This window comes from Dama dama, chromosome 3, assembly GCF_033118175.1.
Source record: "Dama dama isolate Ldn47 chromosome 3, ASM3311817v1, whole genome shotgun sequence".
Taxonomy (NCBI): Eukaryota; Metazoa; Chordata; class Mammalia; order Artiodactyla; family Cervidae; genus Dama; species Dama dama.
In genome coordinates, this window is record NC_083683.1 from 71404126 (window position 1) to 71431545 (window position 27420).

Sequence of the window (27420 nt, forward strand, 5' to 3'; positions counted from 1 at the left end):
AACGCCCAGCTGCTGATCTCTTCATGTTCCCATGGAAAGCAAAGGAGTCCAGTACAGAGTGGTAAAGTAACATTTATTAGGAAGGAGAGATTCAATTAGACTTCCACATCACACACTCAAGAAACAGACTAACCGTCGTTTCTAAGCAGGAAGGAGGGGAGGCAGATGGCCCCGAACCCCAGGAGACAGGCAGCTTCAGCTGGACAAGGAGGGGAGAGTGGGCTGAGGGTGGGTAAAGGCCACTGCCCACCCACCCTCAGTGAAGTTTAGTGGCTAAAACACTCCTACCCCCCGGCCCCCCAGAGACGGCAGCCCGGGAGAAAGCTGTGCTCTCGAGCAGACGCCTGGCTTGTGGCTGGTGGCGGGAAGCAGGCGAGTACCGCTATCTCTTGCTGCTCCTCCGGGTTTCTTTGCCGTTACTGACGGCGTTGCTGGAGGGGCCGGGGGCGCCGGCAGGTGTGTGGTTGGGCTGGCTTCGGGTAATTCGGGTGCTGGGGGGGTGGGAGGGAGTGTGAGGCGGGTGCGGGCCACCGCCAGGACCTGGTGGGGTGCTCAATCCATTCCCGTTCTGGCTCTCAGAGGCTAGGTGTGGGAGAAAGAGGAGAAACACAGGAATCAGCAGGCGTCCATCCCCAAGACCTCCCTGCAGCCCCAGTGGGCAGAACAGTCTCCACCAAGTACTGCTGCGTATTTAAGGCTGTGTGACCACGTGCGAAAAATGTGAATTGCAGGAAGGGGCCCCAGAGAAGACGCAATCATTCTGACAGTTGCTACATGAACCATTGTATATTTTCTTTAAAAAAAAAAAAAAAAATTGGCTGCACCTCACAGCTTGTGGCATCTTACTTAGTTCCCTGGCCAGGGATTGAACCTGGGCCCTCAGCAGTGAGAGCAAGAAGTCCTAACCGCTGGACTGCCAGGGAATTCCTATTTTTTCTTTTTTATTCATCTCTATCATTAGGAGTCACACCTAGCTGTCTAGTGCTAGGCTCAAGGACCACCAACAAAACAGCTCTTGACCAAAACTGACTATAAAACTAGAGACTCACTGGGAAGGGAAGGGCCTGAAATTTGTGTTAAAATGTAAGAAGGATCTAGAAAGGAAGAAAAAAGTGTGGTGTGTGTCACAATGAATCACATTCACTTGAGAAAATATAAACAAGAATAAGCAAAAAAAAAACCAAAACTATTATACGTACTCACACCCCCCAAAATAATAGACAACACTTTTCTGTAAGTTTTCAGTGTTTAATCTTTGAACTACCTTAGCTGTGAAAACCACTATCACCACACTTACCACAGTGTATTATTAACATAACCATCATCTGTGGGACTATTTCCTGCATGGACTTCAAGCTCCTAAAGACAAATGCTGTGTTTTTTTCCCTTGTATTCCTCATCTATAAATGCTTGTTAAATGAAGATAGATGTCTGCCTCTCACATACACAAGGCACCATGCACCCTAACCATACCCCTGCTGGTCCATCAGACAAAGATATCTGCAGCCAAAACTGAAGAATAAAGCCCTTTCCTTAATTCAGAGAAATAATTAGGAGAGTATGTAGAAAGTAATTGTTTTTATGCCATACATTTTTTTTCTTTAAAACCTTCTGTACCTATTAGCAGAGGACAAAGCAAATAAACATGTAGCAAATGAATATGAGGGGGCAAACAGGCTTAAATGTATCTTATTTAAAATATTTTTGTAAATGATAGAGTTATAGAGACTGGAGAATATGTAACTGTCATATTTTCAGTTGAAAATATGGATGCTACTTTCTATGGTGGAATTAAGTGTTGTTATTTCATGGTGTTTCCAAAGAACCACCATGACCTTGAGTGGTTCTCATGCAGGTTAGGAAACCACGGTAACTGAGGATGCAGACACAGACAGGAACGATAGAGGCAGCCCAAAGCCTACTGTCACGGGAGAAACATAAGGCATGGATCAGAGGCAAGAGTGCCAAACACCCAGGAGTAGTGGGGTCAGCTAGGAGATGACCCAGGAGAAAAGAACAGTAAAAAAACAGGTTTCTAAGGAAAAGCCAAGGGAAGAAGGGGGTGATGTTAGTGAATGATTCTAATTAAAAGTTGATGATCTACAGGAAGGCAAATTCTCAACAGACCAAAAGCAAGGGCTTGAGTTGGAAGACCCATAATCCTGAGGGTCAAGGCCTAGGAGCAGGGACTTAAATTTCAAGAGTGGCAACCCTAAACAGAAACGATTTCGTGCTTAAAGTGGTGCAGTATGGACATGTTGAGTCATGTAAGTAATAGTGTATCAAAACTGATACTGAATCAAAATAGGCAAGGGTGGAAAATGCCAAGTTTCTGCCAAAGAGGAAGTCAAAGAAGAGAGGAAGGAGCTAGAATGAAAAAGGGCAGTCTGCAGAGAAACTGCTCTCATTTTTGGCTCTGAGTGTTAGTGGCAAAAGGGGGCTCTATCAGTGATAGAAACATATCCCCAAATGTTTTCACCCGAGAGGGAAAAAAAAAAAAAGAACTGGGAGAGGGACTTCCCTGGTGGTCCAGTGGTTAAGAATTCGCCTGCCAATGCAGGGGATGTAGGTTTGATCCCTGGTCAGGGTACTAACATCTCACATGCCATGGGGGCAACTGAGCCCACTCACCACAAGGAAGATCCCGTGTGATGCAACTAAGACCTGGTACAACTGAGTAAATAAATATACAAACGTATATTAAAAAAAAAAAAAAAAGAGAACCAGGGTGGAAAAGGCTATAATCAGAGAAAAGAGAGTTAGAAAAGGGATGAAGGCGATGCATCTCTCTAGGCTGGGGAGAGTAGGGAAACTACGAGGACTAGTGAATGGGAGAGAACACACTCACCTGGAGAAGCAGCAGGGGGCCCAGTGGTAGGCTGGGGAGCCGCAGGGCCACTGTCGTTCTGCACCTGAAGGCACAGACGACATATTCAGACCTTACTCTCTGCCAGGCTGCTTGGCCTGACCTGCCCGCCTTCCCCACATCACAGTCACGGGACCCACCGTCTTGTTGGGTGCCTGCTGGGCGCTGTATTCTGGGTTGGGCTCACTGAAGTTAGGAACCTCAGAATAAACCATACAGAATCTGCAAGGGGAGAAAGTGGCAAAGCCTCAGGCCCATCCCCTGGAAACCTCAGGAAGGCCCAGGTTCAGAACATGGAATGCACACCCGCATGCTGCCTTCTGCAAAACACAAGCTTCTTTCCTCCGCCTGCACTTCTACCGGCCCAAGATAGCACTTACTCTCCAATCTTCTGGAGATCACCCCCACGGCCGGTGTACAACGTCAGACAACCTTTGAACACTGACGCGTACCTGTGGGGGCACAGAAAGCAGGATTCAGAGTCACAGAGAAGGCCCTCGGATAACCAGAAGTCGCCTGATGGCTTACCCTTTGGTGAGCCGGATAATGTCCCCGGGCTGGATCAGGTTGCCCACGTCGTCCCAGACGGAGATATTGATGCTGCCGGTTTTGTCGGCTACTTTGCAGGTCCGAACCTCGTGTCCGTCCTTTGTCTTGGTCACTCGGCCTGGAGGGAACAGACCAATGCGGTGGCGGTGGTCAGATAAACAGGGGTGGTGATGATCAGAGGGATGAAGTCTAGATACTGGTGGAGTGAGGTGTACAAACAGGCCAAATCCCTGGGGCAGGGAGGAGCCAGCACCATGGAGAGGGCCCGGGGGGAGGGGGGGCGGGGGGCGGTTGGCGGGGAAGGCCCGGAGGCGCTGGAGGCACGGATCTGGCAAGAGTTCCCTCCATCTACCCTACACTCGACCACAACTCTCCGGGCGGGGGCTAGGAGAGAGACTGGACGTGAGCAGTGTCTTGGGATGCGCCCTGCCATTCTGGGTGCAAGTTAAGAATGGTTCTGCCCAACCCCGAGACCCTACGCAGGGGGCCCGCCGCCCCAGCAGAGCCACCTGTCTCCAGCACAATGAAGATGAGGTTCAGATTCTTGAGCCCCGGCTTGATATCCTTCACGAAGGTCTCCGTCGTCATGCTGCCCGAGCCTCAGCACCCCACTAGAAGGGGGGAAAGGGGATGAAGGTTCAATGCATGGACCTTCCCGTGTCCACTTCGCAAGGCCTATCTACCACACTAGGCTGGTCAGGCAGTCCTAAACCATCTAACTCTTCTAAAAGGGTAGAAACGAACTTCCCCGTGGCCCTCCAACTTCAAGATCAGAACTTAAGGGGCCTCTGGATTGGCTGCTTCGGGGCTGGAAGTCCCCCCTCCCCCGAGGCTTTCAGTCTCAAGTCCCGAAGTGGGGAAGCCGACGGAAACCGGGGCAGAGAACCTGATGCAGAGCCAAGGAATGGAATCTCACTCGCCACACCTTCCCGAACCCTCATCTGGACAATCCGGGACTCAGTCCATCCTCTCCCCCAACCCACAGCCCACCACCCACCCAGCCAGCCCGCCGGACTGTGCACGCCGCCGCGTCGCCCGCAGGGGGAGCCAAAGGTCCCCAGGCCGCCGGATGCGGACCAATGGAACGCAGGAGTCAGAACATTCCCGGAAGTTTCCCCCGGCCGGCCTCCTCCAGCCAATCAGCACTGCCCCGGCTCGCCCCCTGCGTCCCGCCGGGTCCCCACCCGACCAATCGGGATTCGAGATTCACGCGCCGCGAAAGGGGTGGGATTTTAGGTATTAAAGGAGCCTCAGAGAGGGTTGACTGAGCAAAGAACAATAAAGACCGCCAGGGGGCACCTCAGGTCCCAATTTCCCTCCACTTGACGAGGCGCAAGAACTAAGAGAAGGCTCCAAGATTTTTCTCCTAGTCGTGACACAGTGGAAATAGGACCAAAGGTTTTTTTGGAATCCAGCGGACAAAAGCATAAAAACAGGCTCATCACTTCACTTTGTTACTCGACAGTTCTTAAATATGTGATTCCATTTTGCAGACGAGAAAAAGCAGTGTCTAGCACATGTAGAAAGCAGTGTCTAGCACACAACAGGCAGTTTCCTCCTCTTCTCCAACTGCTCTAACCCTCATCTTTATTTCTGATTTGGGGACCTCAAGTTTAATGCAGTAACCAGGTTGGTGAAGATCTCTGGAAAAAGTAGCATTCACACCAGAGACAGACAACTGGCGGCCTCACTCCTTCCCCCTTGGAAATGATGGAATCTGGGGCTCAGAGAGCAATAGTTGCATTACTTCCTCTCACAGTCCGAAAGGCAACTGTTCCTGAAGTACTCACTCCCTAGACCTCAGGATCCTCAGAGGACTAAAAAGAAGAGGCCTGAACCTTTAGTTCCCTTTGAGACTTGATACATAGTCAACAAAATGTAGCTAACTCTGTAGCATTGCATATCAACCAATTATATGTATAAACAATGTACATACATGTGCGTTACCATTTGCCTAGCGAACATCGGTAAAAAATACTGCTTACTATCAGATTAGCCTATGAGGCCATGCAATTGTACTGCCTTGGTTTGCTTAATCAATACCTTACCTTCTTCTAGAGGGCTTTAGGCTCCACCTTGCCTTTCCTCGGAGCTCAGGTTCTCTCCCGCCCACAACCCCAGCCACGGTGTTGTACCTTAAGGAAAGCAAACCACAGCCCGGAAAGAGGGACATTTTTATCTCCCTTCTGTCCCCTCAGGTGTTTCAGGCAACTATACAAGTGCTCCGAAGGCCGACGTAAATACAGCGGGAGTGAGACTGGGAGGGAAGCGGGCAACCTTAGATCAAAGTTTTCCGGCCAGACACTCCCCCATTCCCCACCCAGTGGTCGCCTTGTTGACTACATATCCATTCCCATGACTATGAGTCATAAGATCAGGAGGCTCCGGGATGCTGACCACGGCTCTGGAAACGGGAGAGGGGCCGGGGAGACGGCAGGTCACTGCAGGCCAGCCTACTAGCGACGATCTCGCACCAAGTCGCATCAGCTTTAGAGCACGAACACGTGCACCCCTCCAAAGCGAAGTCTCGCTCTCCTGGAGAGTCGGCCTCCCGCTCAGCCCCTGATGTTCACGCCGGGAAGAACATAGAGTCCTCCCTCCCAAATGGCTATCTAGTTCTCCCGGGGACCATAAAGACTTCCGGTCTAGAGCGGAGGCCTGGCTAGCCCTCACTCTCCTCGTTGGCTGCTCGTGGTTTCCAGTCCAGGACTGAGTTAAACACAGAGGCGGAGCTTGGTGACGGGCTTCCGCCGGTTGCGTAGCAGCGGTGGGCGGGGCAAAGGTTCCGTCCCACACGGCCGAGAGTGGTCGGAACCCTCTCGCGTCTTCTTCCCCTTCCCCTTCCCCTCCCAGAAAAGGCTGGGACCCGGCACCCGGGCTGTCTCTCGGCCGCAGCGGGTACAGAGAGTCCAGACCGCTTCCAGGGCGGTGCGTACGGCGCCTGCGCGCGCTCCCACTTAAAGGAGGGTGTGGGAAGGAGGGGGCGATGTCCCAGGGGGATTGAGGCGGGGGTTCGCGACGTTGGAGGTCAGGAGCAGGGATGAGAGTAAAGATGAAAAATGGAGGAAGGGAGCAGCAATAGGGAGGAGTCCAGAGGTGATAAAGGGGCGCTGGTGGGTGGGTTGTTGGGGTGATCCACTGGAATGGGTGAGCCTTAAAAAGTGCAGGAGGGGCCTGGGCTGGCTGGAGGACGGGGAGGAGGGGACTTGAGGGAACAGCGTGGTGTTTAAATAGGCAATGATTGACAGGCCGGGAGCGGAGGAAGGCAACATTCTGAGGGCCAGCCTGGGCAGGGGCCGCGGAACCTGAACCCCCGCCCTCGAAGCGCCATAGCTTGGCTCCTCTCCCATGCCTTGTCTTTGGCAGCCTTGTCTTCCTCCTCCATTCCTTCCCCTCTCTCCCTCCCACCCCTCTATGTGGGAATCTCACATTCCTCACATCCCTGCCCTGTGTTTGCAGCCAGGCCCTCTTCACGGGCTGCGCACACCGGAAAGCCTTCTCCAAGCCAGAACGCAGAGGAAATTGAGGACTGGGAAGGAGGGAGCTGGAGAAGGAGCAGAAAGCTGAGAGGGGTGAGAGTGTTTCGCTTGAGGGACGGACAGGCATCTTCATTCAGAAGCTGACTTCGTTCCACCTGGTAGCAGATGCAGCTGTTAATGAGACCACTGAACCACTGTTCTTGGGGACTGGGCTGTGATAAAGTCTAATCCCTTTCTGTACAGGTGGTTTTAGTCTGACAATAGAGCAAGAAGCTGATGTTGTTGCAGGCTGCTAGTTTTCCCCAGATAGGGATGGTAGGGAATCCGAGTGATGCAATAATGTTACTGCCCTGGGTGTCCAGCCCACTTTGTGGCTGCACCTGGATGGAAAAGAAGAAACAAGCTTCTTTCAAGTATTTCCTCATGGACCCTCCGTACTCTAAATTTATTTTGCATTCTGTTACTACAAATACCTCATGGTGTTTGTACGAATAGTGGTATGAATAGCAGTATTCAGCATGCTTTCATATTTCTTATGTCATTTGATTTTCCTGGACAACATGTAAGATAGGTAAGTCAAGTTATCATTGTCCCTGCTTGACAGGTGAAGAAATTGAAAACTGCAGAAGGGATACACGGCTTGTTAGAAGTCGTGCAGCTGGCAGAGCAGAGACCAGAGTCCAGGTCTCCTGACCCCACGTGCCCCTCTATGTTGAAAAATCCTGTTTTGTTCTGGTCAAGAGAGCTGTGAGGGGGGACAGCTTTTCCCAGGATGGACAACTGTTAGTCTGGAACTTGTCTCTAGGAGACTGAACATAGCACTGATTGCTGGAAGCTTTTCTTGAGGTGCAGGGGCGGACGCCAGGCTGTTGGGAAATAGTCTTGTCAAAGTGGAAGAAGCACTGTACACGCCTCTGTATGTATGGATGTCTGATGGATGGGAGAGACCTATCAACTTCCCCTTCACTGCCCCCAACTACAGGGAAGAGAACGTGGACCCGGCCTGGCACCTTTACCCTCCGATTAGTTTTTAAATACTGCACTGACATGTTATGGCTGCTGAGCATAGTAAACTAATGAGCCCATGTACCAGACTCAGGGTGAGGTGGTCTCTGTTTTGTGGATAAAAATTGTCATCCTTCCTAACACAGCCCTTAATATTGATCGATGTGAAGGTGAGGAAAGGGATTTGAGTAGTTTCTGTTCTGCATCTGAAGCTTTGTCTCCCTCTACTTGGTTTCATCCTTTTAGTAACGAGAGTTTGGTCTTCCCAGTTGTCTGTCCTGGAGTAATTTCCTGATTGACTGCCTCTTCATTTTTTTTTTAAAAAAAGCCTGATCCCTTCAGGTATATTTCCAGACTTGAAAGTAGAATTACACCTATACCAATATTCTTGAGTATCTTCTCCTTGTGAAACAGTATTTTCCGAGTGGAGAGTAGGACAGATTCTTTTTCTGTGAAATAATTTATGTGAAAGCACTTTGGGAACATTAAAGCATCATACTGCGCACGTGAGGTGTCATGGCTCTCGGTGTTATGTAGCCACGGATTTGGGTTCGCTGGCGTTCCTTGCAGTTGTAGGCCTGAACTAAAGCATCTTCTCTGCCTCAGACAGCTGCTCTCCCCTGCCTGGCTTCTTGTCGCTTTCTCTCCCCACCTCGGCTGTGTTTGAATCACTTGGCCCGGGCGTGTGGCTCCTCAGCAGATGACCTCACTCCTTGCGGAGGAGCCTGTGAGCCCTGAAACCTGCGGCTCTCAGGGGAGTTGTCTTGTCCTCCTCAACCGACCGTCAGACCCGAGTCTGTCTAGTTTCATTGCCTAGTGCAGGTACTGCTCCTGACTCACCTTCTTCTTCCTTGTTCCTATTAATAGCGCGCTCCCGACTGTGACATCACACCCATCCCCTTGGCGATGGAGCTTGTTACTAGGAAGGAAGACTCGGTCGGAGAATAGCCAACAAGATGGGTTGCTGGGAGCGTCTCCTGAGCGGCAGTGAGCGGAGGCATCAGGGGGTCGGAGCCTTGTGAACAGGGAACCTGCCCCCCAACACTTGGAAGGTAAAAAGCGTTGATTCAGAACCCCCTTCTGGGCTTCAACCCTCTTCTCCTACTCTGGATTCCTTCTGCTCTTGAAAACCTGATTCTCAAAACTCTTTTATGCATAAACTTTTCTGTGATTAACCCACGTCAGTCTGTTCTTCATGGTATACTTATGTCTTACATGAACTGTTAACTTTTACTTGTTGATAAATTGTTAAGTTTTACTCTTATCGTGTGTTTTATATCCTGCGTACTCACTCACTGAACTCAAGCCTGCACATGTGTTTGAGGACGAGGATTGTGCTTGCTGTGTCTTTTACGTGAAGATGAGGTTGGGGGCGGTCCTTGCTGGTCTTTGAGGCCTGGTCAGCCTCACCCTAGGTGTTAGAGTTGTTAGTTGGGAGTTTTTGAAGGATTGTGTGACCTCTGGATGCTTATTTATTTATTTATTTTTAAAAAATATTTATTTATTTGCGTGTGCTGAAACTTAGTCGCCGTATGTGGGATCGAGTTTCCAGACCAGGTATTGAACTCAGGGCCCCTGCATTGGGAGCTTGGAGTCTTAGCCACTGGACCACCAAGGAAGTCCCCCTCTGGATTCTCTTTCAAATTTAACCAATTAAAGTGTGCTGAAGAAGCCTGACTTTAAAAATCTCCTGTGCTAAATCTAGTCTGGATCACAGAATTCTGGAATTAAATGGAACCTTAGAGGCAATGAGGAAACCAAGTTCTAAGAGCTCAGTTCTCTAAGAGAGGGAGTGACTTCACTCTAAGGATTCTATTGCTTAGATGCAAAAGACCACTTTCTTTCATGTAGGAAGTCAGGAGAGTTGCCTAAAGAGAGCAAGGTCAAAGTTGTAAAGCCAGGGCACCTTTTATAATGTAATTACCCCTAATTTAGCCTATTTCTGTACTTACCTAGACTTGTATTGACTCGGATGCTTCATTTCTTGTGGAGTAAAGGGAGCTGAGGCCCGGAGCCACCGTCAGTTGCCCAGGGTCACACACTGCTCGGTGATAGAGCTCGAGTGGCACTGGGGTCTCTAGATTCTCAACGCGGTCTTCTTTTTCCACGTCTGTTTCTTCATTGGGAGACAGGGAGATAAGATGAGATGTTTGAGGGGCGCCCGTGAGGCACCCTTCACCAGCTACTTTCTTCACTAGGTTGAAATTCCTAGGAGTCGCCTGTTTCATTACAGTGGAGCGGGTTATGGGGCTCTTTGCCTTAATGTCTGGTGATTTGTAGTAATTGGTGCTGGAGAATTCTCAGCCGTCTGCACCTGTGTTGTATTCAGGGCATGGAGGAGAGAGGAGTAGATGACAGCACTTATGCTGGGATTTTACCAGTATGTTTTTGCCAAGCTTTGGTGACAGCATACCCAGTCACCCTAAAATGGGAGTGGTTGCAGTAACGTGTGTGCGTGTGAATGTGCATGGTTTGCACATCGGTACATGGGTTCAAGAAACCCTGAATAAGGGAGGGTAAATGTTCAGGCTCCTTTAGAAACAATCTGTTTTGAATTCCTAGCTCTCTCTGGGAGTAGACCAGTGAAAACAATGGCAACAGTAAGTTACAAGGGTGTGGGGAGTGGTCTAGTAACGTTCTCAAGTGTTTATTTATTTGAAATTAGTGAATTAGCTGACTTACTATTTTCAGCTGCGCTATGTCACCGTCCGTGGGCTTTCTCCAGTTGGGGGAAGTGGGGCTGCCCTCCATCATGGTGCACGGGCTTCCCATTGCACTGGCGTCTCTTGCTGCAGACACAGGCTCTGGCCCGTGGGCTCCGTGGTCGTGGCACACAAGCTTAGTTGCTCTGAGGCCTGTGGAATTTTCCTGGACCGGGGATCATCAAACCTGTGTCCCCTGCATTACAAGGAGGATTCTCGACCATGGGACCACCAGCGAAGTCCTCACATTTTTATAATTAATGCTGACCAGAAGTGTAGAGACGTCCCAGTGTAACAGTAAGGAAGTACATCCTCCTAATTACCTGCTTCGGTTCTGGCCTGCTGGGAATGCAGTTTTCAGTTGGGGTTCAGGATGTTCAAATTGGGTAAGTTGGCAGGACTCCTATAAGCCGGAAGGAACACTTCAGTGCTAATGTCGTTCAACTCCCCAACTGACGTGAAGCCTTCCGAGGCCTTTTCCTCTTCTGCAGCTCAAGGAGGAGATCTAGGAAGCCGTGCTTGCAGTGGCTGTGGTCACCGGCTGTGATTCTTGTGGTCTCCATGGTTTCAAGTTTATTAAGGCTTCATCGCTAGGGCAGTAAGCAGCTGAGTTCTTGTGAGGCGCCCCCCGTGAAATGAGAACCCCCCCGTGACAGTCCCACAGTAATGTTGAGAGCCTGAGAGAGAGAAGGAACAGTCACAGAGCCTGGCCTGTCAGCTCGACTGTCTACCCAGGGGCCAGGCGAGACGGGGCGAGGAGCTGGCTTCCAAGGCTGTGTATAACCACTTCCTTCAGCATGTTTCCCATAGACGACAAATCGGAAATACCCTAGTCAGAACGAAATCTAAATTTCCCCTTAATTCTTGAGGTCGCACCTCTGAAAGAATAGTTAGAGGAGGGTGGACAAAACAGGAGCATCTCCAAGCAGATAAAGTGGAGGTTTCAATCCAGAAAGAACAAGCCCGGTGTCTTCGCAGAGTTCTGTAAGCCTCACTTTATGGTGGGAGCCTGGTAACTGCTAAGCCTGGCTGGTGGCTTCTTACAGCTTCTGACCACCTCTGTACCGACCGAGGCAACTTCTCTGCTGTTTCTTTTGGGGATGTGGGATCCCATGAGACCCCACTAAGTGATCAGTTTTCAGAATTCGTAGTCTTCCTTAAGATAGCATTTTATTTTAAATATTTATTTGGCTGCACCGGGTCTCAGCTGTGGCATGCAGAATCTTCTAGTTGATCTTTAGTTGTGGCCTGTGAGACCTAGTTCCCCGACCAGGAATCAAACACAAGTCCCCTGCATTGGGAGCTACTGGACCACCAGGGAAGTCCCAGGACCGTTTTTGAAATTAAGACACAAGTGAAGCGTACTACAGACTCTCAGCCTGCTTTCTGCATTGCCCGTAGCAACAAGAGAGAGAAGGGTATTGTTTTAGTTTTTGCCCCTTGCTCTAAGGTAACTGAGTTTTTTTTAAATTAAGTCTTGCAGAAATATGTTCTGTAGATCAAAATTATAATCTCAGTACATTTTTAAAATGTGTACACAATATATTCCAGTTTAAAAAAGAAGTTTTTATATAGATGGGACCACAACTATATGTACTGTTTTGGCAGCTTGCATGTTTCAGTTTGAGAGGCAGTTTAGCATAGCAGTTAAAGGCTTAGCTCTGGGGCCGGTCTGCCTGGGTTGGGATCTGGCTCCACCACCTGTTAGCTGTGTGATTTGGGGAAAGCTTTTTTTTTTCTTAACGTTTATGTAATTATTTGGCTGTGCTGTGTCGTAGTTGTGGCACACAGGATCTTTTATTAATAGTTGCGGCATGCAAACTCTTAGTTTTACCATGGAGATCTAGTTTCCTGACCAGGGATTGAACCCCAGCCCACTGCATTGGGAGCAGGGGGTCTTAGCCACTGGATCACCAGAGAAGTCGCTAGAGAAGCTTTTTAACCTTTGTGCATCTCTTTCCCATCTGTAAAAGGTAGATCATGGTCACGCCGATCTCACAGAGTAACTCATAGTTATTGTAAAAATCAGTTGAGTTAATATGCCAGAAATGCTTAGAATTTTGCCTAGGATGTATAAATATTCAATAAATAATGATTTAATTATTATTTGGTTGCATAAGTAAAACATCACTGTAAAAAAAAAAAGGAGGAAAAAAACTAATAAAGCAAAACTCTGAGTGAAATTAAAAGTACTAATAACATGGGGAATTCAGAATTCGTAGTCTTCCTTAAGATAGCTTTTTATTTTAAATATTTATTTGGCTGCACCAGCTGCATCAATATCTTATAATAATAACTCTAAATGGAGTAGAACCTTCAGAAATTGTGAATCATTGTATTGTATACCTGTCATTTATACTGAATATCAGCTATACTTCAATTTAAAAAAAGTATGGAGAAAAAAAGTAAACATACTAAATGTCTGTACTCAAGGACAGCTTCTCTCTTTTTTTTTTAGCTTCTCTTATACTTTCAGATTCTCTCCAGCATAAGTGTGTACACACATAAAATTTTTTAATGAAAATGGCAGTGTAGAATATATACTATGAATAAATGTTATTTTACTTATATAAATAATGAATAAATTTGAATAGCCTAAATAAGTAAATATTAATAAAGATATCTAAGTCATATTAATGCTACATTGTATCCCATTTTAAGGATGTAAGGAATTCTACTGTATGTTTGTGTCACTTCTGATTTTTTTGTACTATTATAAACAATACTTAGATAAACAACCTGGTATATTGTTTTGCTCACTTGTGTAATTATTTCCTTAGGCTAAGTTACTGGAATTAGGATTTCTGGATAAAAGGTATATATTGTTTTAAGATATTGACTGACATTTTTGTTATGATTCCCCTTGATTAACTTTCTCTTGCAAGAGAACATTTTTCAGACCTTGCTGTAGTATACAGCGTGTTATGTGTGTGTGTTGTATGTTACATGATATAAATGACACATACAGCATATGTGACAGTGAGTGTTTTGGACATGTTTTTTCATTTAACCTTAATACTTTCACAGTTTAGGATAATTAATAAAAGTATTTCTTTATGTGACTATTGAGTACACTCACACAAAGAAAATCTTTTTCAAAGATACAAAGGGATAACTGAGGAAATTAAAAATTTCCCCCATTCCTGTTCCTTAACGACCCTTCTTCAGCAGCAGCCACTATTGGCCATTTCTGGAGAGTTCCGTGTATATGAAAGCATATTCAGATGCATTCATAATATGCATATGTATTATATTTTGCACTTATTTTGGCACATTTCCATGTACTATTATATACCTTAGTTTTTTCCTCTTAGCAGTATATCTTGGAAGACTTCATACCTGGTACATTTTAGGGCAGTAATAATTTTTTTTCCGCTGATTAATATAATAGCTATTATAGAAAAACCAGCTTATACTTTGTTTATTTAATCGAGGTAGATATTGTTAGAAGCTTCTCTGGTGCCTCAGATGGTAAAGAATCTGCCTGCAATGCAGGAGATCTGGGTTCAATCTCTGGGTCAGGAAGATAGATCCCCTGGAGAAGGAAATGGCCATCCACTCCGGTATTCTTGCCTAAAGATCCATGGACAGAGGAGCTTGGTGGGCTGTAGTCCATGGGGTTGCAAAGAGTTGGACATGACTGAGCAACTGACACTTTGACTTCATTTTCAAATATTGTAAAGTCAGGGGCTGAACGGGTGAGTTATGGGTGTTGGGTGATATTTCTGCCGTCATGTAGAGGCTGCCTCAGGTCGCACCTAGCCACTATTCAGAAGAGCACACCCCAGTGTCAGGCCGCGTTAACTGAAGTAGGAAAGGCGATGAGCTCCATTGTGTCCTTAGAGGTCGGCCCACAGGCAAAGCCCCCCCAGTGCCTGTTGTAAAAGAACGCAGGTGCTCCAGGCGCTGGGGGAGAGCGGAGTCTCGGCTGTATGTGCTCCTCGCCTGTGTTCCTGCTGCTCTCCGTCGTGACCTCTCCCAGGACTGTCTAGGCTCAGGGTGACTGACTGTTGGATGCCATGGAGAGGATTCCCGTCCCGATGTGTTAGACCAGATGGTCTCTTGTGGTCCAGTCCAACTCTAAAGGCAAAAATGAGACTGTCTTAACCAGGTCAGTGGGGAAAACTGTATTTAAACAGATCTATATTCAAGTTTGTGTCCTACTTTTTAAAATCTATTATTGGGTTGGCCAAAAAGTTTGTTTTTCCATAAGATATTACAAAAAACCTGAACAAACTTTTTGGCCAACCCAATATATCATGTTATCGTATATTCCTCATAAGCATCATTTAAAATACATAGCTCAGGCTTCCCTGGTGGTCCAGTGGTTAAGAATCTGCCTGCCAAGGCAGGGGACATGTGTTTGATCTGCTGAACCTGAAGCTCTGATACTTTGGCCACCTTATGCAAAGAGCTGACTCATTGGAAAAGACCCTGATGCTGGAGCTGACTCATTGGAAAAGACCCTGATGCTGGAGCTGATTCATTGGAAAAGACCCTGATGCTGGAAAGATTGAAGGCAGGAGGAGAAGGAGACGACAGAGGATGTGATGGTTGCATGGTATCACCAATTCCACGGACATGAGTTTGAGCAAGCTCCGGGAGATGGTGAAGGACAGGGAAGCCTGGCGTGGGTCGCAGAGTCAGACACGACTGAGCGGCTGAGCAGCAGCTGGGAAGATCCCGACTAGCCCGCGGCTGTAGCAGCTGGTGCTCCAGAGCCCACGAGGTGCAGCCCCTAAAGTCCTGGTGCCTCCAGACTGTGCCCGGCAACGAGAGAGGCTGCCATGGCGAGAGGCCTGGGCTCTGCAGCCAAGAGTAGCCCGGACTCGCTGCAGCTCGAGAAGCCTGTGCCCACCAACCAAGACCCAGCACAGCCGAAAACAAAATAAACAAATAGGTGTTTAAAAAAAATAAAGCAGATACGCTAGATATGCTCTTCCATCAGGTGGGCTTATATCACCATAATTAAGTGTAGCTGTACTTTACTGTTCATTTAAATGAGTGTGATTATCTGATTTTTAAAAGTTCATTAGTGTGATTTTTGAGAACTTGTCTGGACCTCTTTCAGTCCCATTCTTCTTTCCTGCTTTTTTTTAAGCCTTAATTTTTTTAAAAAAGATTTTATTTATTTTGGCTGCACTTGGTCTTCATTGCTGACTCAGGCTTTCTCTGATTGCCGCAAGTGAAGACAACTGTTGATCACGTCGCAGGACCTCTGATTGCAGTGGCTTCTCTTGTCTCAGAACGCAGGCTCTGGGGCGTCTGGGCTTTTGGAGTTACAGGGCACTGGCTTAGTTGCCTCACGGCATGTGGGATCTTCGCACAGGGATCAGACCTGTGTCCCCTGCATTATCAGGCGGATTCCTAACCACTGGACCACTAGGGAAGTCTGTCTGCTTTCCTGCTTTAAAGGTGTCCCTCTTCCTATTTAATGTGTTTCCTGGTTTCCATCCTGCCTTTCCCTCTGTGTCCAGATTCTCATCTTTACTTTTCCTTCTTCACTGGAGCTTTCCTTTCAGTACATACACATCCTCAAACCTTCCTTAGCTTAAGGAGAAAACCCCTACCCAACCCCTTGCTCAGCCTCCTGGGCTCCTCTAGCTGGTTCTCTCCCTTTCTTCCCTGGAAATCCAGCTTTTGACCGTTTTCTTCAGGCCCCGTCTCTGCCTCACCCGTTCACCGGGAGCCCCTGTAGCCTGGCTCTCACTCTTCAGCGCTGCATCGGCCACAGGGCCACCCAGCGCCCTGAAGCCCCCTCTACTGCGGGCGTCCACCATCCCATGTCTTGGCAGTTTCTGCTTTTTTTAGTTTAACTTGGTTCACAGTTTTTGACACTTCTTTTCCCTCTAAACATTCCACTTCCTCAACTTGTGTGTGTGTGGTTAAAAACACGTAACACAAAATTCCCATCTTAACCATTTTTGAGCATACAGTTCAATAATGTTAAGTATATTCACATTGTTGTGAAACAGACCTCTGGAACATTCTCATCTTGCAAAACGGAAGCTCTACTCATGACACAAGAATTCCTCTTTCCTTCCTCCTCGCCACACCCCCACCTCCTTTAACTTCTGTGACTCTCTTCTCTCCAGGATTTTCTCTTATCTGGGGCCAATCTTTTTCAGTCTCTCTTTCTCTCTTTTTTTTCAGGCTCCTTCCCTGCCCCCCTTTTAGTGTCATTATTAAAGTATTTTCACACACTGTTGGTGTTGTAAATTGAAAGGGCCTTTCCAGAGTACAGGGAAGTGTCTAGAAAACAAATAGCAAGCCCACCATTCAGCCCAGCAATTCCAGCTCTCGATATCTGTCCTAGGAGAGAGATTTGTTCTCATGCTCCAACAAAATCATGTTACAGGGGTGTTAATTGCAACATGATTTGTTTCAGGGGAAAAATTGGCAATCAGGCAAACTTCAGTCCTGAAGGGAATGGCAAAACACATTGTAATCAAGGCTTAGACTGGTGGCTTGAAAATTCTCAGCCACTAGAATATAAACTACACGGGAGCAGGGCTTCCTTCATACGTGATTCTCTGGGACCTCTCTGGCGGCCCAGTGGTTAAGACTCTGAGCTTCCACTGCAGGGGGCACGGGTTGATCCCTGGTTTTGGCGAAATTAAGATTCTGCATGCGTACAGCGTGGGCAAAAAAAAAAATATCTATGTTCCTTATAGCAAAGGAGGACAGGGCGACTGAGAGAAGGAATGCTCACCAAGCAGTGGATGGGGAGAGGAAGGTGGGAAGGGTGGCTTTATTCTTTTATTTATTTATTTATTTTGGCTTTATTCTTTTAAAATGAGCATAAAGTCATACATACTACTTGTGAAGAAAGGAAAACTAAAAAATAAAGCAAAGGATCAGTGCTCCCTAGTGTTCTATGGACTTTAGAACCACCCTCATGGTGTTTTCATTCTGTGTACCCTGTGGCCTTTCAAAACCCACCAGCTATTACCTTCAGGATTTCTGCTTGGAATCTTAAACTCTACATGTCAAGTCTAAGTTCATTACTTTTTACCCCATCCTGATCTTTTTCAGTTTCTTATTTTGGTAAATAAGAATTCACCACTAATTATCCAAGGCAGAAACGAAAGAGTAATCTTTTTATTACTTCTGGAACTAATATAAATTCCCTCTTTTAAAATTTTTGTTTATGCATTAAAAAAAATTTTTTTTTGTTTATTCATTTTATTATTGTTATTTTTGGCCACACCGTGCAGTTTGCAGGATCCTAGTTCTCCAAAGTGGAAGCGTGGGAGAACAGCCACTGGCCTGCTTGATTCCTGATTCCTTCTCTTAAATGCCTTGGTTTGAACCTTTATACTTTTTTTAATCTTAATTTTTACAATAAACTCCTACAAAGATCTTACTTTCTCTAATATTCCCTATCCCGTATATTTTTTGCACAGCTGCCAGAATCTGCCAGTCTAAAATAGAAAGCTGATCATGTCAGTTTCTTAAAGCTCCTTCAGGTGTACACACACTTAAAGAATCTCCCCCACAACATTCTTACTGATCACATAGGAAAAAATAATAACTCTTAGAGTAGAGAAACCTTGACAGAGAGCAGTTAACCAAAGGGTCAGAGCTGGTGCCACCAGGGACAGTGCAGATCAACATTACGTGCTCCTGATACGGGGCATTGAGAACACAGTGCTACTTCGTGGTGTTTTTGCCCAAAATGAAACCTGAATTTACTTATTTATTTTAAATATTTATCTATTTATTTGGCTGTGCCAGGTCTTAGCTGCAGTATGCAGAATCTTTAGTTGTGGCATTCAGATTCTTAGTTGCTGCATCTGGGATCTAGTTCCCTGATCAGGGATCAAACCTGGGCCCCCTGCATTGGGAGCTTGGAATCTTAGCCACTGGACTGCCAAGGAAGTCCCAAAAGCTGAATTTAATCCTGAGGAAACATCAGACAAATGAGAGACATCCTCACATAACTGGCGTGCATTCTTGTTTGGTGTTGGCCGTGCTGGGCGTTCGCTAGCTGCAGTGATGGGGGCTGCTCTCCAGTTGCGGCACGTGGGCTTCCTCGTCGTGGCGGCTTCTCTATGGAGCATAGGCTCCTGGCATACGGGCTTCAGGAGCTGCAGCACACAGGCTCAGGAGTCGCGGTGTATGGGCCTAGTTGCTCTGTGGCATGTGGGATCTTTCTGGACCAGGGATCGGACCCGTGTCCCCTGCATTGGCAGATGGGTTCTTATCCACTATACCACCAGGGAAGTCCTGTGTGTCTTCTTAAAAAAATGTCAAATTTATAAAAAACAAAAAGGATTTAGTAACTTTTTCAGTCATAGGATTAAAGAAGTTTGACAACTCAGTGCATAATATAATTCAACATAATCTTGAATGTTCTTTTGCTCAAGATTATTTAGACAACTGGCAAAACTGGAAACATGGTTTGTAAATATAGTATTACATCAATGTTAATTTCCTGATTTTTATAATTTTACTATCAATATAGAAAATGTTCTTTTTAGGAAATACAGTACACAGTATTTATTTAGGGTTAAAAGCATCAAGTCTACAGTTTACTCTTAAAAGTTCAAAAAATTTTGATCTATCTATCTATCTATATATATATATATATATAGCAGTTATAAATGTGGCTAAATATAAACATTTAAGGAGTCTGGATGAAGGATATATGGGATCTTTGGAAGTCTGAAATTGTCAAAATAAAAAAACCTGTAAATTTATGTCAACAAAAATCCTTCAGGCACTCCCATAACTTCCAGGTTTATTCTAACCCTACTATAGTATCCTAGGGTCTTCTTTACTCTTAATTTCAACCATCCCTCTTCAAGCTTCTAATGCTATATGCTGTCTCTTTGCTGTTGTTTGAGCCAGGATTCTTTTGGTTGGAAGATACAGAAGCCCAACTCAAAGTAACTTAAATAAAAAGAGGCTACACAGGGGGTCTCACAAACCAAAGTCAGGAAGGCAGCTGGATCTCGGGAACACTCCTGCGCTCTGGTCTCAGGACTTGGCTGCTGTCATCCAGGCCTTTCTCACTGTGTCCATCTGTCTTTTCTGTCCCTCTGTAAACCGTCTTCCTCAGTGAACATGGCATGCAGAGAAAGAGCAGCTCTTCTTGCTTGATGTCAAGTTGAGATCCTCAGAGATGCGGTCTGTTGGCCCTGGTTGGGTTGCGTGCTCACCCTTGGCCCAGTCGGCTGCCGCCTAGGGTCAGTCTCTGTCCGCGTGGGGCAGCTGCTCTGGGAGCCTTGTGGATGAGAGAGGGGGGAGAATTCCTGGCATGAGCAATGCCGTGGTGTGCGCTGCGGCGGTGAGTGAGGAGGGCCACAGAACAGGGACCCTGACTGCTCTCTCCTGGCTCTCTCACCGCCAGCCTCCTTGTTCAGCGAGTTGCAACAAGGAGAATCACAGGGGACCTTTGTTCTGGGTTTTACGTTTCAGTTTATGATGTCTTTAATATCACCCTTCATGTACTCACTCTGATCCATTGCTGGTGATGGATTATTCAAAAGAATGTTGACATAGGAACAGAAGGTCAGAGGTCTGAGGTGAGACAGATATATGGATATCCCCACTTCCTTTTTAACTTTTAATTTATATTAGAGTATAGTTGATTAATGATGTTGTGATAGTTTCAGCAAAGGTATTCAGTCATATGTATACATGCATCCGTTCTCCCCAAGACTCCCCTCCCACCGAGGCTGCCGTATAACGTTGAGCGGAGTTTCCTGTGCTGTTCCGTAGGTCCTTGTTGGTCGTCCTTCTTAAATATAGCAGCGTGTACGTGTGCGTTCCAAACTCCCTAGCTTTCCCTTCCTTCCATCCTTCCCCCGACAACCATAAGTGCATTCACTAAGTCTGTGAGTGTATTTCTGTTTTGTAAATAAGTTCATGTGTATCATTTCTTTTTAGATTCCACATATAGGAACATCATGCGACACTTCTCTGACTTCATTCAGTGTGACAGTCTCTAGTTCATCATGTTGCTGCAGATGGCTTTGTTTTCCCTTTTTAGGGCTGAGTAATATTCCACTGAATCTGTGTATCACATCTTCTTTATCTACTCCTCTGCCAGTGGATATTTAGGTTCCTTCCATGGGTTTGCTGTTGTAAACAGCGCTGCAGTGAACTTGGAGGTGCGTGTATCCTTTCAGACCATGTTTTCCTCTGGGTATATGCCCAGGAGTGGGATTGCAGGCTCATACAGTAGCTCTGTTTTTAGTAGAATTTTTTTAATACTGTTCTTAAAAAATTTTATTCATTTATTTATTTCTGGCTGTGCTAGGTCTTTGTTGCTGTGAGAGCTTTTCTCTCATTGCCTCGAGCAGGGGCTCCTCCCTCGGTGAGACGCTCAGGCTTCTCGCGGCAGTGTTTTCTCTCGTTGCAGAGCATGGGCTCTAGGAGCTCAGGCCTGGTGGTTTTGGCGTGTGGCTCAGCAGTTGCGGCTCACAGGCTTTAGGGCACAGGCTCAGTGGTGGAGGCACATGGGCTTACTAGTTCTCAGGCATGTGGGATCTTCCTGGATCAGGAAGACCCGTGTCTCCATGTCTCCTGCATAGGCGAGGCAGGTGTATTCTTTACCACTGAGCCACCAGGGAAGCCCTATTTTTAGTTTTTATTTTTTTAGTTTTTTAAGGAGCCTTTATATACTGTTCCCCACAGTGGCTGTACCAATTTACATTCCCACCAACAGTGTGGGAGGGTTCCCTTCTCTCCATGGATATCCCCATCTTAGAGGAAGATAGCCAGACCAAGGTAGTTTAGAGTGACAATTTCAGAGGCATTGTTAGTAAGCCCAAGGCCCTGAACATAGATCCTAGAAGTGGAGAAACCAGAATGCAGAGAAATGGCGGTGACGGAGGTCAGTGTAACTGTAGCGGTGTCATGGGGCATCGCTGTTCCTGCGTAAAATGGGTAAAGAAAGCTGAGTGGTTTCAAAGTGAGCCTTGTGATTTCTTACCTCCATTAGCCTAGCATGTTAGTTAGGATCTTGTCTGTTTAAGGTTACAGAAACCCAGCTCAAACCAGCCTAAACATAATAGGGAATTTACTGACTCATGTAACTTATGTTCAGAAAGTGATTGTGGCTCCAGACATGGCTGAATCCAGGCCCTCAAATGATCCCATCTAAATTTTGTTTCTCAGCTCTGCTTTCTTTATTGTGGCGTCATTTTTTAAGTTTTGGCTGAGCTTTGTGGCATGTGCGATTTTAGTTTCCCGACCAGGGACTGAACCTGTGCCCCCAGCAGTGGGAGAGCCCTGACCACGGGACCACCAGGGAATCCCCAGTCGTGGTGTCGTTCCGTAAGCAGGCTCTCCTCGTTAATGGCAGGGCTGCTCACTGACCCCTGTGAGCTGTGCATCCTACCAGCTATACAAACTCCTTGAGAGTCCCAGGCATCCCTCTTATTGTCCTGGGTTGGGTCACATGTCCATTAGGAACCAGGATGTGATTCCTAAAGGAAAACTGTGATGCTGTTTACAGAAAATGGGATGGTAGATAGGCAGAAATGCATGTCCACTATACACTGTTTGCTGGGAAACTCCTAGTTAAAGCAACATTTAGTCACACCAATATTTTATGTTTTGTTAAGAACTGTAGCTTGGTGTTAAATTGGATGTAACTTGTGAGTTCCTACTCTTAAGGAATTTTTAATCAAGTAGTAGAAATTAGATGTGTACATAAATAGGGAATTAAACTACTGCACAATTGCACTCATCTCACACACTAGCAAAGTAATGCTCAAAATTCTCCAAGCTAGGCTTCAACAGTACGTGAACTGTGAACTTCCAGATGTTCAGGCTGGATTTAGAAAAGGCAGAGGAACCAGAGATCAAATTGCCAACATCCATTGTATCATCGAAAAAGCAAGAGAGTTCCAGAAAAACATCTCCTTCTGCTTTATTGACTACACCAAAGCCTTTGACTGTGTGGATCACAGCAAACTGTGGAAAATTCTGAAAGAGATGAGAATACCAGACCACCTGACCTGCCTCCTAAGAAATCTGTATGCAGGTCAAGAAGCAACAGTTAGAACTGGACATGGAACAAAATACTAGTTCCAAATCGGGAAAGGAGTACATCAAAGCTGTATATTCTCACCCTGCTTATTTAGCTTTTATGCAGAGCACATCATGAGAAATGCTGGACTGGAAGAAGCACAAGCTGGAATCAAGATTGCCAGGAGAAAGATCGATAACCTCAGATATGCAGATGACACCACTCTTATGGCGAAAGTGAAGAAAAACTAAAGAGCCTCCTGATGAAAGTGAAAGAGGAGAGTGAAAAGTTGGCTTAAAACTCAACATTCAGAAAACTAAGATCATGGCATCTGGTCCCATCACCTCATGGGAAATAGATGGGGAAACAGTGGAAACAGTGTCAGACTTTATTTTTTTGGGCTCCAAAATCACTGCAGATGGTGACTGCAGCCATGAAATTAAAAGACGCTTGCTCCTTGGAAGAAAAGTTATGACCAACCTAGATAGCATATTAAAAAGCAGAGACATTACTTTGCCAACAAAGGTCTGTCTAGTCAAGTCTATGGTTTTTCCAGTGGTCATGTGTGGATGTGAGAGTTGGACTGTGAAGAAAGCTGAGCGCGGAAATATTGATGCTTTTGAACTGTGGTGTTGGAGAAGACTCCTGAGAGTCCCTTGGACTGCAAGGAGATCCAACCAGTCCATCCTAAAGGAGCTCAGTCCTGGGTGTTCATTGGAAGGACTGATGCTGAAGCTCAAATTCCAATACTTTGGCCACCTGATGTGAAGAGCTAACTCATTTGAAAAGACCCTGATGCCAGGAAAGATTGAAGGTGTGAAGAGAAGGGGTTACAGAGGATGAGATGACTGGATGGCATCACCGACTCGATGGACATGGGTGTGGGTAAACTGCGGGAGTTGGTGATGGACAGGGAGACCTGGCGTGCTGCAGTCCATGGTGTTGGGAAGAGTCAGACACGACTGAGTGACTGAACTGGACTGAACTCCCTGGCTGTCCAGTGGTCAGGGCCCCTGGTGAAGAACTAAGATGCCTCGTGGCACAGTCGTGCACACGAATGGTGGTTACTCTGTATCGAGTGCCTGGTGTTGCCAGCGAACACCATGCTCAATGTTCCTCATGTGTTTTCTTATCCACCCACTTCATCTATTTAAAAAGCCATTGAAGTTTAGGAAGTGTACATGGCCTGCCCAAGGTCACACAGCTAATGAGTAGTAGAACTAGGGATGTAAATCCAGTCAGTCTTAAGTCAATCCACTGCTGTACTTTAGTTTGTACTTGACCTAGCAAGGCCTCTCTGCATCCATTCCATTCCCTGCCCTTTTATTTTCTATTTTTATTTGTTTGTTTGTTTGTTTACCTTTGAGCCACGCAGCTTCAGAGATCTTGGTTCCACGACCTGGGATCAGACCCAGGCCACCACAGTGAAAACGCCAAGTCCTCCCACTGGACTGCCAGGGAAATCCCCCATTCCCCCTCTTGTAAACTGAACAGCATAATTCCCAATTTCTGAGAACTTCGTGACTCACATGGCTCATCTTTCTCAGGACGTCACGGTCTGATGGCTGGTCTGTGGATTGTCCACGCTCGAATCAGGTGCCCATCCTTGCTCCAGGTAGCCCACTGGCTGGGTGTCCACGGGGAGTTTCAGTTCCTGTTCGGCGACGTCTTATCTGGGGCTTCCCTGGTGGCCGTGGTAAAGTGTCTGCCTATAATGCAGGAGACGCAGTTTTGATCCCTGGGTCAGGAAGATCCCCTAGGAGGAAATGGCAACCCACTGCAGTATTCTTGCCTGGGAGAAAGAATGCCATGAACAGAGGAGCCTCGTGGGCTACAGTCCGTGACCCGGCGACTGAGCATGCACACAGCCTTATTTGGGTTCGATTTCCAGGAGCCCAGGGAAGGCGTGTGGCGGCCGCTGCTCTGTGAGCGCGCTCTCTCTCTTGAACTTCCCTGCCATCACCATCACCTGACTGCACACTCCCACCTTCCTCTCCCGCCTAGATGTTCTTCCTGTCTCTAATCTCAGCCCCGATTACAGAGTGTTTCCAAAAGAGAACTTTTATCATCGTTCCTTTTAAAGTCTTTCAGTGGTTCCCTGTGGCCTTCAGGGTGAAGTCCAAATTCCTCCTGTAAGACTTCCCGTGGCCTGGCGCTTGCTTGCCTTTCCAGCCTTGTATTTTGACACTCCCTCTCTGGCAGCCTTCAGATCAGCCTTTTTCTGAATCACCTGTAGTTCCCTGAACTCATCATGTATCTCCTCTTACTTCTGGGCCTTTAAATACACTATCTCATATGCCTGAAACCCTAATGTCCCACCCAGCTCAGGCTCCCCAACTCCCGCCCCACCCCCACACCCGCAACCTGGCCAACCACTTGTTTGTCCTGCTAGCGTCCTGGAAAACTCAGCCTCCCTCTCCTTTCAGCCTGGGTTAGGTATCCAGATTTCTTGCCCTCATAATGCCCTGTGCTTACCCTGAGAGCATTGATCATTTCATATTTTAAGCGTATGTTTATATAAAATCCTTTAATTCTCCCATTAGAATTAAATTTCTTGAGTCAGCTTCCCCTGCTGCCCCACAAATGACTGGTGAGTAGTAAGCTCTCAATAAATATTTACTGGACAAATGAGTGGGTCTTGGCAATGAGATGAAGTTGGCACATACCTGTATTCTTCTGAACTGGCCTCTTTTCCCTCTGTTGTTCCTTCCAGGACCTGGGTTTCAGTGATGAGACATGGGGTATGATGTAACCCGTTTCCAGGGGGATGTTGACGAAGACCTTATCTGTCCTATCTGCAGTGGAGTCTTGGAGGAGCCAGTTCAGGTGAGTTGGGTTGACGGCAGGTTTGGTGAGGCAACAGAAAACATTGGGAAATGGGGCCAACGGGGAAGTCCCTGCTCAGGCTGCCGCTCCCCACACTCCTGACACACGCAGACCAGAGGCTGGGGGCACAGGAGCCGCGGCGGCGACGCCGGGAATAGGGCCGTCCAGGGTCCGTCCAGAGCGGACGCCGCGGAAGTGCAGTCGGTTCAGGTTTTCTTCCGAGGTGAGCTTTTCATGCGTCAGATGTTCAGCTGTTTGTCCTCTTGACGATAGCTTGGCAGCTGCTTTTTCTCTTCAGGGGCTCTAACTAGATTCCAGCTTCCTTTCCATGACTGAACTTCTGGATTCTCCTAGTAAGTTAAGTTCTCTCTGCATTTTCATGATGCAGTGTTTCAGGCTATCAGCCTGCTGCTGCTGCTAAGGCACTTCAGTCGTGTCCGACTCTGTGCGACCCCATGGACGGCAGCCCACCAGGCTCCCTCGTCCCTGGGATTCTCCAGGCAAGAACACTGGAGTGGGTTGCCATTTCCTTCTCCAGTGCATGAAAGTGAAAAGTGAAAGTGAAGTCGCTCAGTCATGTCCGACTGTTAGCGACCCCATGGACTGCAGCCCACCAGGCTCCCCCGTCCTTGGGATTCTCCAGGCATGAGGACTGGAGTGGGGTGCCATTGCCTTCTATCGGCCTGAGGGCCTGCCTACTGTTTAACATAGGAAGTGGGGAACTGTATGAACTGACCTAGTTTCTTCCTGGGATTTTTTGGGGAAAAAAGTTTTTAATGCAGCCATGTACTCTGCATTGTGATGTAAAAGCTGCAACCTTCACTAGGTCATTTCTTTACCAGCTTTGAGAGACCAAAGATAATTGTGTCTTCCTGGGGCAAGTGTGAGAAGCTCGTGATTGATTACCAGGCAAGTATAGTGAACGAGGTGAATTCTCAACAGCTGTGTTCACGGGACATCATTCTGCATGGTCCTTATTGCCTATACTCTGTAAATACCAGTTAATCCTCTGCCGCTCCTCTGGCTAGGTGGAGACAATTCCGTGTTCCAAACCCAGACACCCGTCACGGAGGGCTGGTGGCCCTTCCCCCACTCACTGCTTCTGCCTCTCCCTGAGGCTCCCCTGATTCTCGGGGTTTATTCCTACTCTCCAATTGTCAGCTACCTGAATGAACACAGATGACGGAACTGAATGAAACTCAGAATGCATCCCAGGGGCCGCTGGCCCTGGCCCTGGCCCCTGCCTCTGCAGCCTGCTGCCGGGTGGCACCCGGGGTGAAGAACTCCCCTGCCAGGGCAGGAGACATAAGAGGTGCAGGTTCGATCCCTCGGCCAGGAAGATCCCCTGGAGAGGGAAATGGTAACCCACCCTAGTGTTCTCGTCCTGGGAAATCCCGTGGACCCAGAGGAGCCTGGTGGGCTGCAGTCCATAGGGCTGCAAAGACTCAGACATGACTGAAGCGACCTCCCACGCATGCATGCCGCCGGAAGCCGATTGGCTGGGTGTGGAGCAGCCTCCCCTGTGACGTCACGAGGTCACGCAGAGAGTCAGCTCCCCCTCCAGCCTGGCAGCGCCCTGTCTGTTTTCTGGCTCCGTCCTTTGCGGTGAGTCACACGTGGAGAAATCAGTGGCAGTTAGTGACTGAGGCAGAACATCCTTCCCCACCCACTCAGGCTTCACCTTCTGAGGAGCAAGCCTGGTAAATAGACGCATTTCCAAGGACAGAAAGCTTCTGCTAGGGATGCTGATTTCCATACATCATTTTTTAAAAAAAATAGATAATAAATTCATATGGTTTAGAAATCAAAACAGTAGAAAAAGATGTATGGTGAAAAGTCTTAATTCATCTTTCTTACACCTTTCTTACACAAAGGTAGCACCTCTGTATACTTGTGCAGGGGTGGCAGGTTTAGATAGAAAGGTCATGAAAGAGCTTCAGCTGAGCCGCGATCTGAATGATAAGGGGCCAGCAAAGGCGAGCAGCAAAAGCAAGAGACAGGAAGGAGCAG

The 27420-nt window shown here is 47.2% G+C and overlaps 2 protein-coding genes across 6 annotated transcripts in view; one reads left to right on the top strand and one right to left on the bottom strand.

The window, feature by feature from the left end:
- Positions 1-54: 54 nt before the first annotated feature.
- NABP2 (nucleic acid binding protein 2) lies at positions 55-6102 on the bottom strand. 4 transcript variants are annotated; one of them, XM_061132269.1, is made up of 8 exons: positions 5813-6102; positions 5464-5550; positions 3925-4026; positions 3395-3533; positions 3247-3318; positions 3007-3088; positions 2849-2912; positions 55-582 (listed from the first exon to the last, which is right to left on the bottom strand). In XM_061132269.1, exons 3-8 carry the CDS (start codon positions 4001-4003, stop codon positions 383-385), a joined length of 636 nt encoding a protein of 211 aa, XP_060988252.1. In that variant the 5' UTR covers positions 4004-4026; positions 5464-5550; positions 5813-6102; the 3' UTR covers positions 55-382. The 4 variants fall into 4 exon arrangements, with proteins under 4 accessions (XP_060988252.1, XP_060988237.1, XP_060988243.1 ...); XM_061132254.1 differs by lacking the exon at positions 5464-5550; XM_061132260.1 differs by lacking the exons at positions 5464-5550; positions 5813-6102 and adding an exon at positions 4413-5190.
- An 81-nt stretch (positions 6103-6183) lies between these two features.
- The window catches only part of RNF41 (ring finger protein 41), a 30707-nt gene continuing 9470 nt past the window's right edge, over positions 6184-27420 (top strand). For both annotated transcript variants that reach the window (XR_009691060.1, XM_061132231.1), the window contains exons 1-3: positions 6184-6343; positions 8767-8951; positions 25298-25410. Coding sequence is in view for 1 of the 2 variants with exons in the window: in XM_061132231.1 (XP_060988214.1) it covers positions 25321-25410 (90 nt within the window). In the remaining variant the exon portion in view is untranslated. The remainder of the gene's footprint in view (positions 6344-8766; positions 8952-25297; positions 25411-27420) is intronic.

Excerpts from the sequence above, each read along its gene's own strand:
- NABP2 (XM_061132254.1), bottom strand. The coding sequence starts at position 4,003 with ATGACGACGGAGACCTTCGTGAAGGATATCAAGCCGGGGCTCAAGAAT. Across the intron at positions 3,089-3,246 it reads GATCTCCAGAAGATTGGAGA|ATTCTGTATGGTTTATTCTG; the intron begins GTAAGTGCTATC and ends CTCCCCTTGCAG. Across the intron at positions 583-2,848 it reads GCCCCCTGCTGCTTCTCCAG|CCTCTGAGAGCCAGAACGGG; the intron begins GTGAGTGTGTTC and ends TCCCACACCTAG.